Source organism: Bos indicus x Bos taurus, chromosome 7 (genome assembly GCF_003369695.1).
Source record: "Bos indicus x Bos taurus breed Angus x Brahman F1 hybrid chromosome 7, Bos_hybrid_MaternalHap_v2.0, whole genome shotgun sequence".
Classification (NCBI taxonomy): domain Eukaryota; kingdom Metazoa; phylum Chordata; class Mammalia; order Artiodactyla; family Bovidae; genus Bos; species Bos indicus x Bos taurus.
Window position 1 is genome coordinate 2,728,871 of NC_040082.1, and position 15,905 is coordinate 2,744,775.

A 15,905-nucleotide genomic window follows, 5' to 3' on the forward strand; every position below is an offset into this window, starting at 1 on the left:
TCCCTTGGACTGCAAGGAGATCCAACCAGTCCATCCTAAACGAGATCAGTCCTGGGTGTTCATTGGAAGGACTGATGCTGAAGCTGAAACTCCAATACTTAGGCCACCTCATGCAAAGAGTTGACTCATTGGAAAAGACCCTGATGCTGGGAGGGTTTGGGGGCAGGAGGAGAAAGGGACGACAGAGGATGAGATGGCTGGATGGCATCACTGACTTGATGGACATGAGTTGAGTGAACTCCAGGAGTTGGTGATGGACAGGGAGGCCTGGTGTGCTGTTATTTATGGGGTCTCAAGGAGTTGGACCTGACTGAGCAACTGAACTGAACTAAGATGAGTTCAATTGTATAGTTGTTTGAATATTCTTTGGCACTGCCTTTCTTTGGGACTGAAATGAAAACTGACCTTTTCCAGTCCTGTGGCCATTGCTGAGTTTTCCAAATTTGCTGGCATATTGAGTGTAGCACTTTCACAGCATCATCTTTTAAGATTTGAAATAGCTCAACTGAAATTCCATCAAGTCCATTCGCTTTGTTCGTAGTGATGCTTCCTAAGGCCCACTTGACTTCACACTCCAGGATGTCTGGCTCTAGGTGAGTGATCACACCATCATGGCTATCTGGGTCATGATGATCTTTTTTGTACACTTCTTCTGCATATTCTTGCCACCTCTTCTTAGTATCTTCTGCTTTTGGTAGGTCCCTGGTGGACTTCCCTGGTGGCTCTGATGGTAAAGCATCTGCCTACAGTGTAGGAGACCTGGGTTCAATCCCTGGTTCAGGAAGATCTCCTGGAGAAGGAAATGGAAACCACTCCAGTATTCTTGCCTGGAAAATCCCACGGAGAGAGGAGCCTGGTGGGCAACAGTCCACGGGGTCACAAAGACTCGGACACGACTGAGCGACTTCCTTTTACTTTTACTTTTCTGTTAGGTCCATACCATTTCTGTCTTTTATCGAGCCCATCTTTGCATGAAATGTTCCCTTGGTATCTCTAACTTTCATGAAGAGATCTCTAGTCTTTCCCATTCTATTGTTTTCCTCTAATTCTTTGCATTGATCACTGAGGAAGGCTTTCTTATCTCTCCTTGCTATTCTTTGGAACTCTGCATTTAGATGCTTCTATCTTTCCTTTCTCCTTTGCTTTTTGCTTTTCTTCTTTTCACAGCTATTTGTAAGGCCTCCTCAGACAGCCATTTTGCTTTTTTGCATTTCTTTTTCTTGGGGATGGTCTTGATCCCTGCCTCCTGTACAATGTCATGAACTTCCATCCACAGTTCAGCAGGCACTCTGTCTATCAGATCTAGTCCCTTAAATCTACTTCTCACTTCCACTGTATAATCGTTAGGAATTTGATTTAGGTCATACCTGAATGGTCTAGTGGTTTTCCCTACTTTCTTCAATTTAAGTCTGAATTTGGCAGTAAGGAATTCATGATCTGAGCCACAGTCAACTCCCGGTTTTGTTTTTGCTGACTGTATAGAGTTCTCCATCTTTGGCTGCAAAGAATATAATCAATCTGATTTCAGTGTTGACTGTCTGGTGATGTCTATGTGTAGAGTCTTCTCTTGTGTGGTTATAAGAGGATGTTTGCTATGACTAGTGTATTCTCTTGGCAAAACTCTATTAGCCTTTGCCCTGCTTCATTCCGTACTCCAAGGTCAAATTTTCCTGTTACTCCAAATGATTCTTGACTTCCTACTTTTGCATTTCAGTCCCCTATAATGAACAGGACATCTTTTTTGAGTGTTAGTTCTAGAAGGTCTTGTCCGTCTTCAGAGAATCGTTCAACTTCAGCTTATTCAGTATTTCTGTTTAGGGCACAGACTTGGATTACCATGATAGTGAATGGCTTGCCTTGGAAACAAACAGAGATCCTTCTGTCATTTTTGAGATTGCATCCAAGTACTGCATTTCGGACTCTTTTGTTGACCATGATGGCTACTCCATTCCTCCTAAGGGATTCTTGCCCACAGTAGTAGATATAAATGGTCATCTGAGTTAAATTCACCCATTCCAGTCCATTTTAGTTCGCTGAGTCCTAGAGTGTTGATGTTCACTCTTACCAGCTCCTGTTTGACCACTTCCAATTTGCCTTGATTCATGCACCTAACATCCCAGGTTCCTATGCAATACTGCTTTACAGCACTGGACGTTACTCCCATCACCAGTCACATCCACAGCTGGGTGTTGTTTTTGCTTTGGCTCTGTCTCTTCATTCTGTCTGGAGTTATTTCTCCACTGATCTCCAGTAGCAACCGACCTGGCATGCTCATCTTTCAGTGTCCTATCTTTTTGCCTTTTCATACTGTTCATGGGGTTCTCAAGGTAAGAATACTGAAGTAGCTTGCCAGTCCCTTCTCCAGTGGACCACATTTTGTCAGAACTCTCCACACGACCCATCTGTCATGGGTGGCCCTACACGGCATGGTCATAGTTTCATTGAGCTAGACAAGGCTGTGGTCAATGTGAATAGATTGGTTAGTTTTTTGTGGTTGTGGTTTTCAGTCTGTCTGCCCTCTGATGAAGAAGGATAAGAGGCTTATGGAAGCTTCCTGATGGGAGAGACTGACTGAGGGGGAAACTGGGTCTTGTTCCAATTGGCAGGGCCATGCTCAGTAAATCCTTAATAATTCTTTCATCTTGTATTACATTACAATATATACATATATACACACATATACATTCATATATATTTTTTAATGGAATTGAATTATTTTAACAGTGCCTAGAGATACACTGAATAACTCATTCTTGGAATAAACTTCTTGAGGATAGTCTAATCCTAAGCTCATAACCTGAATTTAGACACTGTTTATTGAAATGTAGCTAAAGCTTTACCTCAGTAAGATGTAAGCAATTAAATCTTCCATCACATTATCAAAGACTTATTATCTCTAATTTATTGAATTTTTATTCACTGCTTCATCACCATAATTAAGAAATAATGCTTTATGAGTATAACTAGCTTTAGCTCTAATTATACCCTAAAAAGCAATATAACAAATTCTTCTTTGGCCACAAAATCTCTTACCTTATATATGCTTATAACAGTTAGCAATTTTTAGTTTTACCACATAACACTCCAATGTCTATATGCTCATCCTTTCTTGGTGTATTAAAATAAATTGATCAATTATAGCCTAAACTCCTTGAGAGTATTAAACCTTGCAACCTTAGACACACAGTAAATATATCTTGATGGGGCAATATTATGGTTTAAAAAAACAAGAGTAATTTATATCATGTTCCTTCACCAAGCAGCTCAGGAATTAAGGCATGGAATTTATTACTGCACAAGAATTGAGAAACTCTACCATCCATTTCATGACATGCAGTCAACTCTATTGTCACAAGCACAGTTCCTCAACCTCAGCATTACTGACATTTTTGCCAGAAAACTCCTTGCTGCAGGAGGCTGTCCTGTGAACTGTAGGATGATTAGCAGCATGCATGGTCTCTACCTTACCATCTGATAAATGAAAATGTCTCAGACATTGTCAAATGTCCCTTGAGAAGAACTGCCCAGGTGAGAACCGCTGATTTAGAGATAGCTGGCACCGTAACACAAAGTCAAAGTGAGTCTCCTGTGAAGGGTATCAAACCTGGAAGAACAGATTCTTCAAGAATCATATCACGCCTTCTTGGAAAGACCCACTAGTGCAGGATACACCCAATGCACCATTCCTCTCGTCGATGGTCAGTCCACCGTAACTGTTAAGCCTTCAGCTTGAACAAGGTAACTCAACAAGTACTTGGTAGTTTCTTCAACCCCGTCTGAGCAACTTGAAAGACGTTAACCCTTACCTAGAGCTAGTCCCAGGACACTACCACATAGTTAATTATTTGTAAATGCTACATTACTCAACAGTAGAAGAGAGACTCTTTGATTATATTACATAGGGGTTTTTTGCTGAATCTTTTGAGATAAAATTTCATTAAGTCAGATGATATAACATGTGCAAAACTGAAGAGAAACGGAGAAAACGTCCAGCTGTATTTTTCACACAGGGATAGGTACATACAACACTTACCAACAAATTTTAGTTTCTTTCTGTCATTCCTGAAAAAAACCAGGAGACAGCTTCAATATCTTTGTTGTTGCTGTTGTTCAGTCACCAAGTCATGTCTGACTCTTCACAACCCCATGGACTAAAGCCTGCCAGGCTTCTTTGTCCATGGGATTTTCCAGGCAAGAATAAAGGAGTAGACTGCCATTTCCTTTTCAACGGGATCTTTCTGACCCAGTAATTGAACCCATGTCTCCTGCATTGGCAGGCAGATTCTTTACAAGAAGCCACCAGGGAAGTCCTAAATTTACTTTAAAAGAAGAATGCCTTAATTATGTTTTCTAATGTTTGAAAACAAAAAAAATTAAGATTTCTCAAAACCCTTTTAAAATTTTATGCAGTAGTAACAAAAAGTGGAAAAGAAACTGATATAATAGTCTGTAAGTTCAGTTCAGTCACTCAGTCACGTCTAACTCTTTGCGACTTTAACCCGATGGATTGCGGCACACCAGGCCTCCCTGTCCATCACCAACTCCCGGAGCCTACTCAAACTCAAGTCCACTGAGTCAGTGATGCCATCCAACCATCTCATCCACTGTCATCCCCTTTTCTTCCCGCCTTCAATCCTTCCCAGCATCAGGGTCTTTTCCAATGAGTCAGCTCTTCACATCAGGTGGCCAAAGTACTAAAGGTTCAGCTTCAACATGAGTCCCTCCAATGAACACCCAGGACTGATCTCCTTTAGGATGGACTGGTTGGATCTCCTTGCAGTCCAAGGGACTCTCAAGAGTCTTCTCCAACACCACAGTTCAAAAGCATCAATTCTTCAGCACTCAGCTTTCTTCACAGTCCAACTCTCACATCCATACATGACCACAGGAAAAACCATAGCCTTGACTAGACGGACACAGTAATGTCCCTGCTTTTAATATGCTGTCTAGGTTGGTCATAACTTTTCTTCCAAGGAGCAAGCATCTATTAATTTCATGGCTGCAGTCACCATCTGCAGTAATTTTGGAGCCCAGAAAAATAAAGTCTGACACTGTTTCCATTGTTTCCCCATCTATTTGCCATGAAGTGATGGGACCAGATGCCATGTTCTTAGTTTTCAAAATGTTGAGTTTTAAGCCAACGTTTTCACTCTCCTCTTTCACTTTCATCAAGAGGCTCTTTAGTTCCTCTTCACTTTCTGCCATAAGGGTGGTGTCATCTGCATATCTGAGGTTATTGATATTTCTCCCAGCAATCTTGATTCCAGCTTGTGCTTCATCCAGCCCAGTGTTTCTCATGATGCACTCTGCATAAAAGTTAAATAAGCAGGTTGACAACATACAGCCTTTACGTACTCCTTTCCCAAATTGGAACCAGTCTGTTGTTCCATGTCCAGTTCTAATTGTTGCTTCCTGACCTGCATACAGGTTTCTTAAGAGGCAGGTCAGGTGGTCTGGTATTCCCATCTCTTTCAGAATTTTCCACAATTTATTGTGATCCACACAGTCAAAGGCTTTGGCGTAGTCAATAAAGCAGAAATAGATGTTTTTCTGGAACTCTCTTGCTTTTTCCATGACCCAGCAGATGTTGGCAATTTGATCTCTGGTTCCTCTGCCTTTTCTAAAACCAGCTTGAACATCAGGAAGTTCACAGTTCACATATTGCTAAAGCCTGGCTTGGAGAATTTTGAGCATTACTTTACTATTGTGTGAGATGAGTGCAATTGTGCGGTAGTTTGAGCATTCTTTGGCATTGCCTTTCTTTGGGATCGGAATGAAAACTGACCTTTTCCAGTCCTGTGGCCACTGCTGAGTTTTCCAAATTTGCTGGCATATTGAGTGCAGCACTTTCACAGCATCATCTTTCAGGATTTGGAATAGCTCAACTGGGATTCCATCACCTCCACTAGCTTTGTTCATCATGATGCTTCCTAAGGCCGACTTGACTTTACATTCCAGGATGTCTGGCTCTAGGTCAGTGATCACATCATTGTGATTATTTGGATCATGAAGATCTTTTTTGTACAGTTCTTCTGTGTATTATTGCCACCTCTTCTTAATATCTTCTGCTTCTGTTAGGTCCATACCATTTCTTTCGTTTATTGAGCCCATCTTTGCATGAAATGTTCCCTTGGTATCTCTAATTTTCTTGAAGAGATCTCTTGACTTACCCATTCTATTGTTTTCCTCTATTTCTCTGCACTGGGCACTGAGGAAGGCTTTTTTATCTCTTCTTGCTATTCTTTGGAACTCTGCATTCAAATGGATATATCTTTCCCTTCTGCTTTGCCTTTAGCTTCTCTTCTTTTCACAGCTATTTGTAAGGCCTCCTCAGACAACTATTTTGCCTTTTTGCATTTCTTTTTCTTGGAGATGGTCTTGATCCCTGGCTCCTGTACAAGGTCACGAATCCCCGTCCATAGTTATTCATGCACTCTATCAGATCTAATCCGCTGAATCTATTTGTCACTTCCACTGTTAAATCGCAAGGGATTTGACTTAGGTTATACCTGAATGGTCTCATGGTTTTCCCTACTTTCTTCAATTTAAGTCTGAATTTGGCAATACAGAATTCATGATCTGAGCCACAGTCAGCTTCCAGTCTTGTTTTTGCTGACTGTATAGTTTCTCCATCTTTAGCTGCAAAGGATATAATCAATCTGATTTCGGTGACCATCGGGTAATGTCCATGTATAGAGTCTTCTCTCGTGTTGTTGGAAGAGGGTGTTTACTATGACCAGTGCGTTCTCTTGGCAAAAGTCTTATTAGCCTTTGCCCCACTTCATTCTGTACTCCAAGGCCAAATGATAGTCTATAACAGTTATAATAGTCTATAAGTGTTATAACAATCTATAACAGAAGACATTTCTGCTTAAAGAGAAAACTGAAAAGTCAAATTTTTATAATAAACGCTTTTGACATCTGTAAGTCTCTTTTTATCTCTAATACTCATTGTCCTCATTTCCAAATATCTCTGCCATTTAAAGCATGAAATGGGGTTAAAAAAATTATATAAATTTTGGAAAAAATAAAACGTTATTCTAATATTCTTATGTCATTAATAATTGGGCTAATGAATGTAACATCACACAGAATTTTTATTCTCAGAATTACCAAAATTAGTGATGATAATAGGTAAAGTTAACATATTTCTCACAACATTTTACTTTGACCAAACAAAAAGCAGTTCATTTTTAATTACTTTTCATTACTTTCAAGAAAACAAAAATTGGAATTTTAATCTGATAAAGTTAAACTATAAATAGTAACACTAATATTTAAGCTTCAGATTTTATAAATACTTACATTACTTGCAAACTTTCTGCTGTTAAATTATTCCACATAATCTCATTTGCCTGTAGATTTTCATTTTCTTCTAGTAAGGACGTATCAAACTCAATTTCTTGCTCCTTAGCAGCCGTTGTTCTAGTAAAGCATGCCAAACAATTTTGATCAATACGAATATCCTATCATAATATGTCTTAGTATACACTAAAGGCAGAATATTTGTTCTTATTTAAAATTATGTTAAGAAAGTAGAGCAAAAATAAATAGTATAAATCAAACTAAACCTTAGGCCTCAAAGATCTAGTCAAGTAATTTCAGCTTAGTTTCCTCATTTGTAGAATACAGATATTAATCTGCTTTATTTCTTCTTTGATGATAATTAATTTAAAATAAGATGATGCATACATGAAAACATAATAAATGTAGTATCACTGTAAAATTTAACACAAACAGAAAACAATAGGTTTATTATTATTACATAATTGTTAAAAAGAAAATATTACTTCATGAATTAAATATGGGTTTAAGCAATGATGTAGTAACAACTGAAAAACTTTTAAAGATCATTATATAAATTAAATATCAAAAGTTATAATCACTGAGAAAGGACTTTGAAAATAATTAAAAACAGACTAATATGAAACAGCCTATGTCCTAACAAAGTTCGTCAATATTTCTTATTTTAATTCATTAAATAACACATGGCAAAAAATAATACTGTCAAAAATACTGAAAGAAGAATGAAAGTATCTATACATACCTATGAACATCTATGAAATTGTTGTATTCTGTGCTAGGGTCTATCTGTTCAACCGACATTTGAATCTCTTTATGAACGTTCACTATTTCCTCTGTAACAAGACTAGTTATCTGGCTGTATTCATCAAATATACCTTTTCTGAAAAGAAGAAGAAAGTTTTACAACATTTTAAAGTTTTATCAGGGAAACACAGGCCCAAAAAGGATTTAGAACGATAGAACAATAAAAAGAGAACGATAAAAAAGAAATGTAATGCCAGTTTTTACAGACGGTGGCTCCATGCACCACCTTATTTCCTTTACCTGGATAGTGAAGTAAACGGAGTATAAAAATGTATGCATTAACAATTTACATTTGATAGAACAGAATAATTGCAAATGATCTACAACATTACATTTTTCAACATCTATCTAACATACAAAAATGTAAGCCTGAACTGATCACTTTCTACTTGTAAACAGTACCACAGACAGGCTGATCCCGTCACATGACCTGTGGGTCAGATCCTGTGTCCAGAATGTTACTTTCACTGTGTGCGGCTTCCTCACAAGCCCTACCTCCTGGGTCTTCTCTTGCTCCTCAGTCTCTGTTCTTTTCCATATTATACTCAGAGTTTATCTGGCTTATATCTCCAGTGACTTTTCAATCTCTTCTGACCACCAGTCAGTAGCAAAAATGATCGTAACAGTTATTACCCTAATGTAATAAGTGCAAAAAGAAAACTATTCTGTTGCAAAGACCCTAATCCTCAACTTGATAATGCTATGCTATAAAAATACACAACTGTTCATTTAGTAGCCTTAAAAAGTGTGGACAGACATGTTTATCCTGCATGTACCCAAATAAATATAAGACTCTGATTTTCTTTTCCAAAATCTTCAGTCACAAAAAGGAATCCTTACAAAATCTCTCTTATTTTGAAGAATTCTTTTACTTTATTTTGAATAGTGAAATACTATTTGGGTAAAAAAACAAAAAAATTAAATTCAAACTGCTTCAGGCAATGCTAATTTTGAATGATTACAGAAATCACCCGATAGATACAATTGAAAGAAAAGAGCTAGGTAGAAAAATTTAATTCAGATTTAGTAAATATCCTTGGAGCCTCACAGCTGGACGTACTGGATGATATGAATGCAAAAGAGCCTCTCTAGATAATTCTTATAAAGCAATACAGTAAGTGGTTATTATGCTAACACTCATCTTTAAGACAAATTGGGGGAAAAAAGAAGTCTCCTAATGTTATATGAATGAGTGTGACAAAGGATTTAATTTTAGTGATATTATATTTTTAAATGCTAGATCTAAAAAAATTTACTAGACAGTAAAGATAATACACTTGTGAAATTATTAAATGTCTCTAAAGGATGTTCTCATGATGGTAAAGATACTGTTACTGAACATTCATATGGGGAGTTTGAGAAAACATTGATTCATAAAATGAAAGTAGGAAAGGAAATATAAATTTGTAAGTCAATAATATGTAATTTAAAGAAGACGTAACTAATTAAATATTTTAAGTAGGCATCTCACTATCTTATCAATACCCTTAAACGCTGACATATTCAAGTTGACTAAAATCACTTTATCCTTTACTGGAAAAATGGGGACTCACCAGCATTAATAATGAGATGAAGTCTACCAGAGGGTGGTGTACGGAATTGATATGTATGGTAAACATGTATGCATGTGAATTACTAACCAACACTGTTAGTTCCCTGAAGGCAAAAACTGTGCCCTACTCATCTCTACATCCCCAAGCACCAGTGTGCTTTGCATACAGACAATTCCAATAAACATGTGTTCACTGTAATCTCATACAACTAGAAGCAGGCAAATAAATGAATAAATAAATAATTTCCTTTGGGCTTATCAGATGCTTGAAACTTAAACATTCAGTGGTCTACAGATAGATATGCCATTTCCTTCTCCATCCACTTCTTAATGCTTATCAAAACAATGATTTTTTTTTTTTCATTTAAATTTCCAGCTAACTGGAGCAAAACAAAAATATACAAAAAGAAGAGTGAGTGAGCATAAGATGAAGGGATACCAGACAGGAAAATCAAGAAGGACCAAGGGAGAAAAGGTTTGAAACACCCTCTGAGCTAGTCCAGTGACACAGCTTACAAAACAAAGACAAATTTTATACAAAACTTTTAACTAGGAGGAAAAAGCAATGCTACAATCACTTCAGGAAGGACGTTTATATCAAATGGGAAATGCAGCTTACAGTGCTTTTATCATTTCTTCTTGCATCTTTTGTAAGGAATCGAGAAGCAGAGGAAGCGTAGTGTCATAATACTGATTCTGATGAAGCTGTGCCCCCTTCAGTGCCAAAACATACTGATTATGCAACATATGGAGTTTCATTGTGGCTTTGTCGTAACGTTCCTTAGCCTTTTCAGTTTCTTTCCCTGAAAAAAAAAAAAAGTTGAATAAAGTTAAGAGATAATTTAAAAGTTCTATCTTCACTATATGCAAACTGAGTTACCACTAATTCATGTTATCTCACACATTTTATGAATAATCAAAAGGCTACTGAACACATGTTTATTTGTCAGTACTTTGTACAAAGGATGCTCTGAAGCCAGTGTACCCTGCAGGAGCTGTTTGATGAATAAAGGTCAATATACAATTTTTTTTGAAAAACTGTACAGATGTACGCTCCTTCTCATCTTCAAGGAGCTTACACCAAATGGAATGACAGTGCACGTGAAACACATAGCCAAGAGAACAAGAAAGTTTGTAAAAATGTTAAATTTGAAGGTCTACTTTTGAGATGTAAGTCAAGACCAGGGAAGTCAGAGGAGACTGTGGAGAAAACAGACCTTAAAAGATAAGGCAAGTCTGGAAAGGTAAAAGAAAGACAGGAGAGACAATAATAGTTCCTTCACCTCACTCTCTTTCTCCATTTCTTCCTTCGTTTCATTCAATAAATATCATTAGCTGCTCATCCCCAGGAACTGTGCTAGACATTGGGAATTCAGCATTTGGCAAAACAGAGTCTTTGACAATAGCCCATGGTCTGGTGATTTGGAATATTGAGTGAAAACATGGAGAGAATAAGCAATGTTACATAGGCAAGCAAATCAATAGCTCAAAGATAGCAAGTTTTGAGGAAACGAAGGAAATAAGCTGCATAGCTCAGATAGTTTTAGGTTGTGAATGACTTGAAGATCAAGCAGAGAAATTTAGACTTGATACAGAACAAGTCTAGAAGATGACAAAGTAATAAGAAATTTCTATGATTCCCTTACTAAAATCATTCAGAAAATATTTACAGGTTGACAATATAAATGAATGATGATACAAACAAATAAAAATTTTAAGCAGATCTTCAATTTTTGAAGCAAACGGAAAAAATATTTCTTGTCAATTATCTAGACTTCATAAAAAGTTTTTGCCCTCTATCCAAGGAGAGCTCACCAAATGAATCCTTCCCCCAAAATAAATCTTATGTTGAGAATTCTTGATGCAAGAGGTTTTTCTCTGCTTCCACTCTGTTTAGACTCAGCACCCATTTGGGTATTCCCTATAGACAGGAGTCTGAAAAGCATCTCCTGTTGGAGACAGCAATCCTACTGCTGGGCATACACACCGAGGAAACCAGAACTGAAAGAGACACGTGTACCCCAATGTTCATCGCAGCACTGTTTATAATAGCCAGGACATGGAAGCAACCTAGATGTCCATCAGCAGATGAATGGATAAGAAAGCTGTGGCACATATACACATTGGAGTATTACTCAGCCATTAAAAAGAATACATTTGAATCAGTTCTAATGAGGTAGATGAAACTGGAGCCGATTATACAGAGTGAAGTAAGCCAGAAAGAAAAACACCAATACAGTATACTAATGCGTATATAGGGAATTTAGAAAAATGGTAACGATAATCCTATATGCGAGACAGCAAAAGAGACACAGATGTATAGAACAGTCTTTTGGACTCTGTGGGAGAGGGAGAGGGTGGGATGATTTGGGAGAATGGCATTGAAACATGTATAATATCATGTAAGAAACGAGTCACCAGTCCAGGTTCGATGCAGGATACAGGATCCTTGGGGCTGGTGCACTTGGATGACCCAGAGGGATGGTATGGAGAGGAAGGTGGGAGGTGGGTTCAGGATGGGGAACACGTGTATACCCATGACGGATTCATGTTTATGTATGGCAAAACCAATCTAATATTGTAAAGTAATTAGCCTCCAGTTAAAATAAATAAATTTATATATTAAAAAAATATTTTCAAGTGAAAATTAAAAAAAAAAAAGTCCCCAGCCCAGGGCCAAAAACAGAGAACAACCCAGAGTTTTTGCAAAGAGAGGAGGCATCAGACTTCCTCAGGCAGACCAACAGAATTGGAACAATTTTGTCTTTCTCATCACTCTGCTAATTCTGAAGAAAAGGAACCACATTCAGCTGGTGAAAAAGTGAACAAATCCTTCCAGCAAACTGGCATGTCTCTATTACCAACAAATTCTAGTGTTTCCAAACACTAGAACCACCACTGACTCCTCCAGGGAAGCTGCAGTGCGGCTTGACTTCTCCAGTTACAGACATTAGCTTGTTCGTGCACATGAGGATATTTTAATAATTATCCAAACTATTCATAAAATATTGCCCTGGATAACCTATTTCACTTTATAACATAAAGAACTCATTGATGAGAAAATAATTTAATCACTAGAGTGTCTTTCCTAAGCCCTTTCATAGCTGACTGGAAAGAGGTCCTAATACTACAGTAGGAGCAAATATATTAATTCAGTTCTGATCTGAAGGGATCAGAAAAAGGTAACACTAGCTATCAAAGAAGTAGGTTTTCTCACTTTCTGATTGCAACACACACAGTCCTGGAGTGGACTGCCATTCCCTTCTCCAGGGGATCTTCCCCACCCAGGGATCGAACCCAGGTCTCCCGCGTTGTAGACAGACGCTTTACCGTCTAAGCCACCAGGGAAGTCCATATTATTATATGCCACGAACTAGTAAATAATCATATAAAATTTTAAATATATAACTGAAATAAGAAATTCATTTAAAACTTCTTATCCTTATTAAGAGAAGGATGCTGTGATTTTTTTTTAAAAATTCTATCATCTGAATTTTTAATTTTTAAAAATGTTCATTCAGAAACCAATATATTTTTGTGCTCTGTTAATATAAATTCCTAAAGTGGTTGTAACTTACTTTGCATGACATGAAGGCTAATTTTTTAACTTAGCAATTAATTAGACACTTCAATAATAATAATCACAAATGATTTTAAACATTCTTAGGAACACATCTGCTTACAGGTTCAGTTACTTTAATCATTTCTTCATCGAATACTCTGTAAAAATAATTTGCCCATAAACATTGCTACTTAACATCCTTCTTGCAGAAATACATTTCCAAAAAAGTCTCCAAAAGGCAGTACAATTGATACATCTATGATCAGTCCCGCAGCCTTCCTCTAAAAGAACAATCCCCTTTTCTACCAACCCACACAACTCAGGCAGAGACTCCCATATGAAGCTGTCACCTGAGATCCAAACTGTATACCCAATCAAACAGGAACAAATCTTTCAGCTGGGAGCTAAGTCACACTAATGCCTGAACACCTGCTGCAGTGAAAGTCCATGAAAATTTGCTGCAGAAATTGCCAGAGCAGCCCTTTCTAAGGTCCTTTTCTTAGAGTTGGTTCTGTTTGGGTTTGGTTTGGTTTCATCATTTTTAAGCAGATTTATGGTGCTCTTGCTTGATATTCAACAAATTCTGACAACAGATATGTCAAAATTTCACGTACAATTAGGCAGTTAAATCAACTCCAAGTAATAAAGAAGTCTTTTAGAGTCCACATGGCCATAATCAGAAAACAAGGCAGCACTCTTTGGGGACTGTATTCTAACTGCATTCTAACTGCATTCTAATTGTTTATTTTTATTGTAAGCTTCAAATTATAACTAGCAAATTCAATGAATTCCACATTTTTCCCCCTCCTTAAAAAATATTGCTTTCTTTGTATAAACTCTATTACTCCCAATTAATTACTTAGATATTTTTAGTATAATTTCAGGAGTTAAGCTTTTCACACAAACATTTTCATGGAGACATTTAAACCATTTAAACCACCCATCTGTCTTCCTATTTGCACAGATTTCTAAGCTGTACACGACCCATCTGTCTTTCTAGCTGGTATAGAAATGACTCACGAAATATGCCACACTTGGCTAAGATTTTATAATCCAAAATAATATTAGAAAACTTAAGAACCTCCCAGCTAATTCTTTTTTTTTATCAGATATCCCTGGAGAAGGAAATGGCAACCCACTCCAGTACTCTTGCCTGGAAAATCCCATGGACGGAGGAGCCTGGTGGACTACAGTCCATGCGGTCATAAAGAGTCGGACACGACTGGGTGACGACACGGTTTATCAGATACAGTGTACGACCAACAATGTGAAGAAGGCTGTCATAGCAAAGTCTATGAACAGCTTACCAGTAGTCGTCTGCAAATGTAGAAAACAGTTAAAAGCCTTTGAAAACATCCAAGGCAGAATCCATTATATTAAAATAATAATAATAATACATAAGATGAAAATTTCTTTTAAAATAGCTCTGGGTCTAACACTGAAACACACCAGGGGAACGTCTTGTGCAGCTTGCTGTCCCCCAGGCTCACAGACACCATGCACTTGGCTACACGTGTGCATGCGCCTGGTACGTCCTCCCTTGGAGACATTCACAAATGTTTCAAAAGCATCAAAAACATGCCGTCATTTGAAAAGAGAGTCTAGTGTACTTTTACTTGACTTGTTTTTAAAAATATTTAGGGTTCCAAAGAGACTATTTAAGTAAATTCAAGAAATAGTAATACTGTGTGAAAACCAGTTATAACTAAATTTTTTAAAATTCTATTCACTTAACAAAATATATTACAAAAAAACTATGTACCATGATTCCTGCTGCACAGCATTTTAGTTCAGGGTATCTCAGATCAACATTATACTTTCCTAACTTTTAAATAACCATACCTTAGCTTAAAATTAATGTGGACTACACACAGTAAATAAATTCTCATGACAGACACAGAATCACACCTCTGGTGATGTATGCTTTTATTTTTTTTAACGACAACCAGCACTGAAGCAGGGCATGGACTCATTCTACGTGTCAATTACCAGGGAGAAAAACATCCAATTTTTCCTCTTCCACATAACAAAATTCACAAACAGACTAAATCACAATTCTTTTTCCTCCACTTGTGGACAAATCCATTTAATGTTTGTAATAACAGAGTGTGTAGACAACATGTCATGCCACAAACAATATTATGAAGCTAGCAAAACTCAATTATGGATGTTTGACATTTACAGGAGACAGGCTAGACTAGTCATTAAGTTAGTCTAGAAAGTCAAGTATTTTTTATTAAAAACCTCTGAAGCATTTACCATTTGTTAAATATTATGGTGAAAAGCCTCTGGGTAACAAATGAGAAGTGATTATTTTCCAAAAGTAAAGTGCCCGCAAGTAGTCTCTGCTTTGATGTGGATAAATAAATGTTTTATCACCTTACATTTTTCCTTTCTTTCAAAACATTCCTCAACTATACAATACTCATTACTCTGAGTAAGAGGAACATGAACAAGAATTCATCTTAACTTACAAGTCACTCGGCCCAAACGTCTGCACGTGTTTTTTTCTCATGGAAGCTAAAGTGGGAACAAGTATCTATGTGGGAACCATGAATAAGCTATCTATTTTACTCAGTGATGTTCTGACAACAACAAAGTTAAGAAGTCACTTTTCATCTCGGTTTCTCCTTTGATTAGCTGTACAATCCAAGCATGTCATTTAATATAAATTTCAGCTTC

General features: G+C 37.2%; 1 protein-coding gene across 4 annotated transcripts in view; it reads right to left on the reverse strand.

Moving 5' to 3' along the window:
* The window catches only part of FER (FER tyrosine kinase), a 460,995-nt gene that overhangs the window by 336,412 nt on the left and 108,678 nt on the right, over nt 1-15,905 (reverse strand). For all 4 annotated transcript variants that reach the window (XM_027545475.1, XM_027545473.1, XM_027545474.1 and 1 more), the window contains 3 exons: nt 10,281-10,464; nt 8,048-8,185; nt 7,306-7,425 (listed from right to left, as the gene is read on the reverse strand). In XM_027545475.1, the coding sequence (XP_027401276.1) occupies nt 7,306-7,425; nt 8,048-8,185; nt 10,281-10,464 (442 nt within the window). The remainder of the gene's footprint in view (nt 1-7,305; nt 7,426-8,047; nt 8,186-10,280; nt 10,465-15,905) is intronic.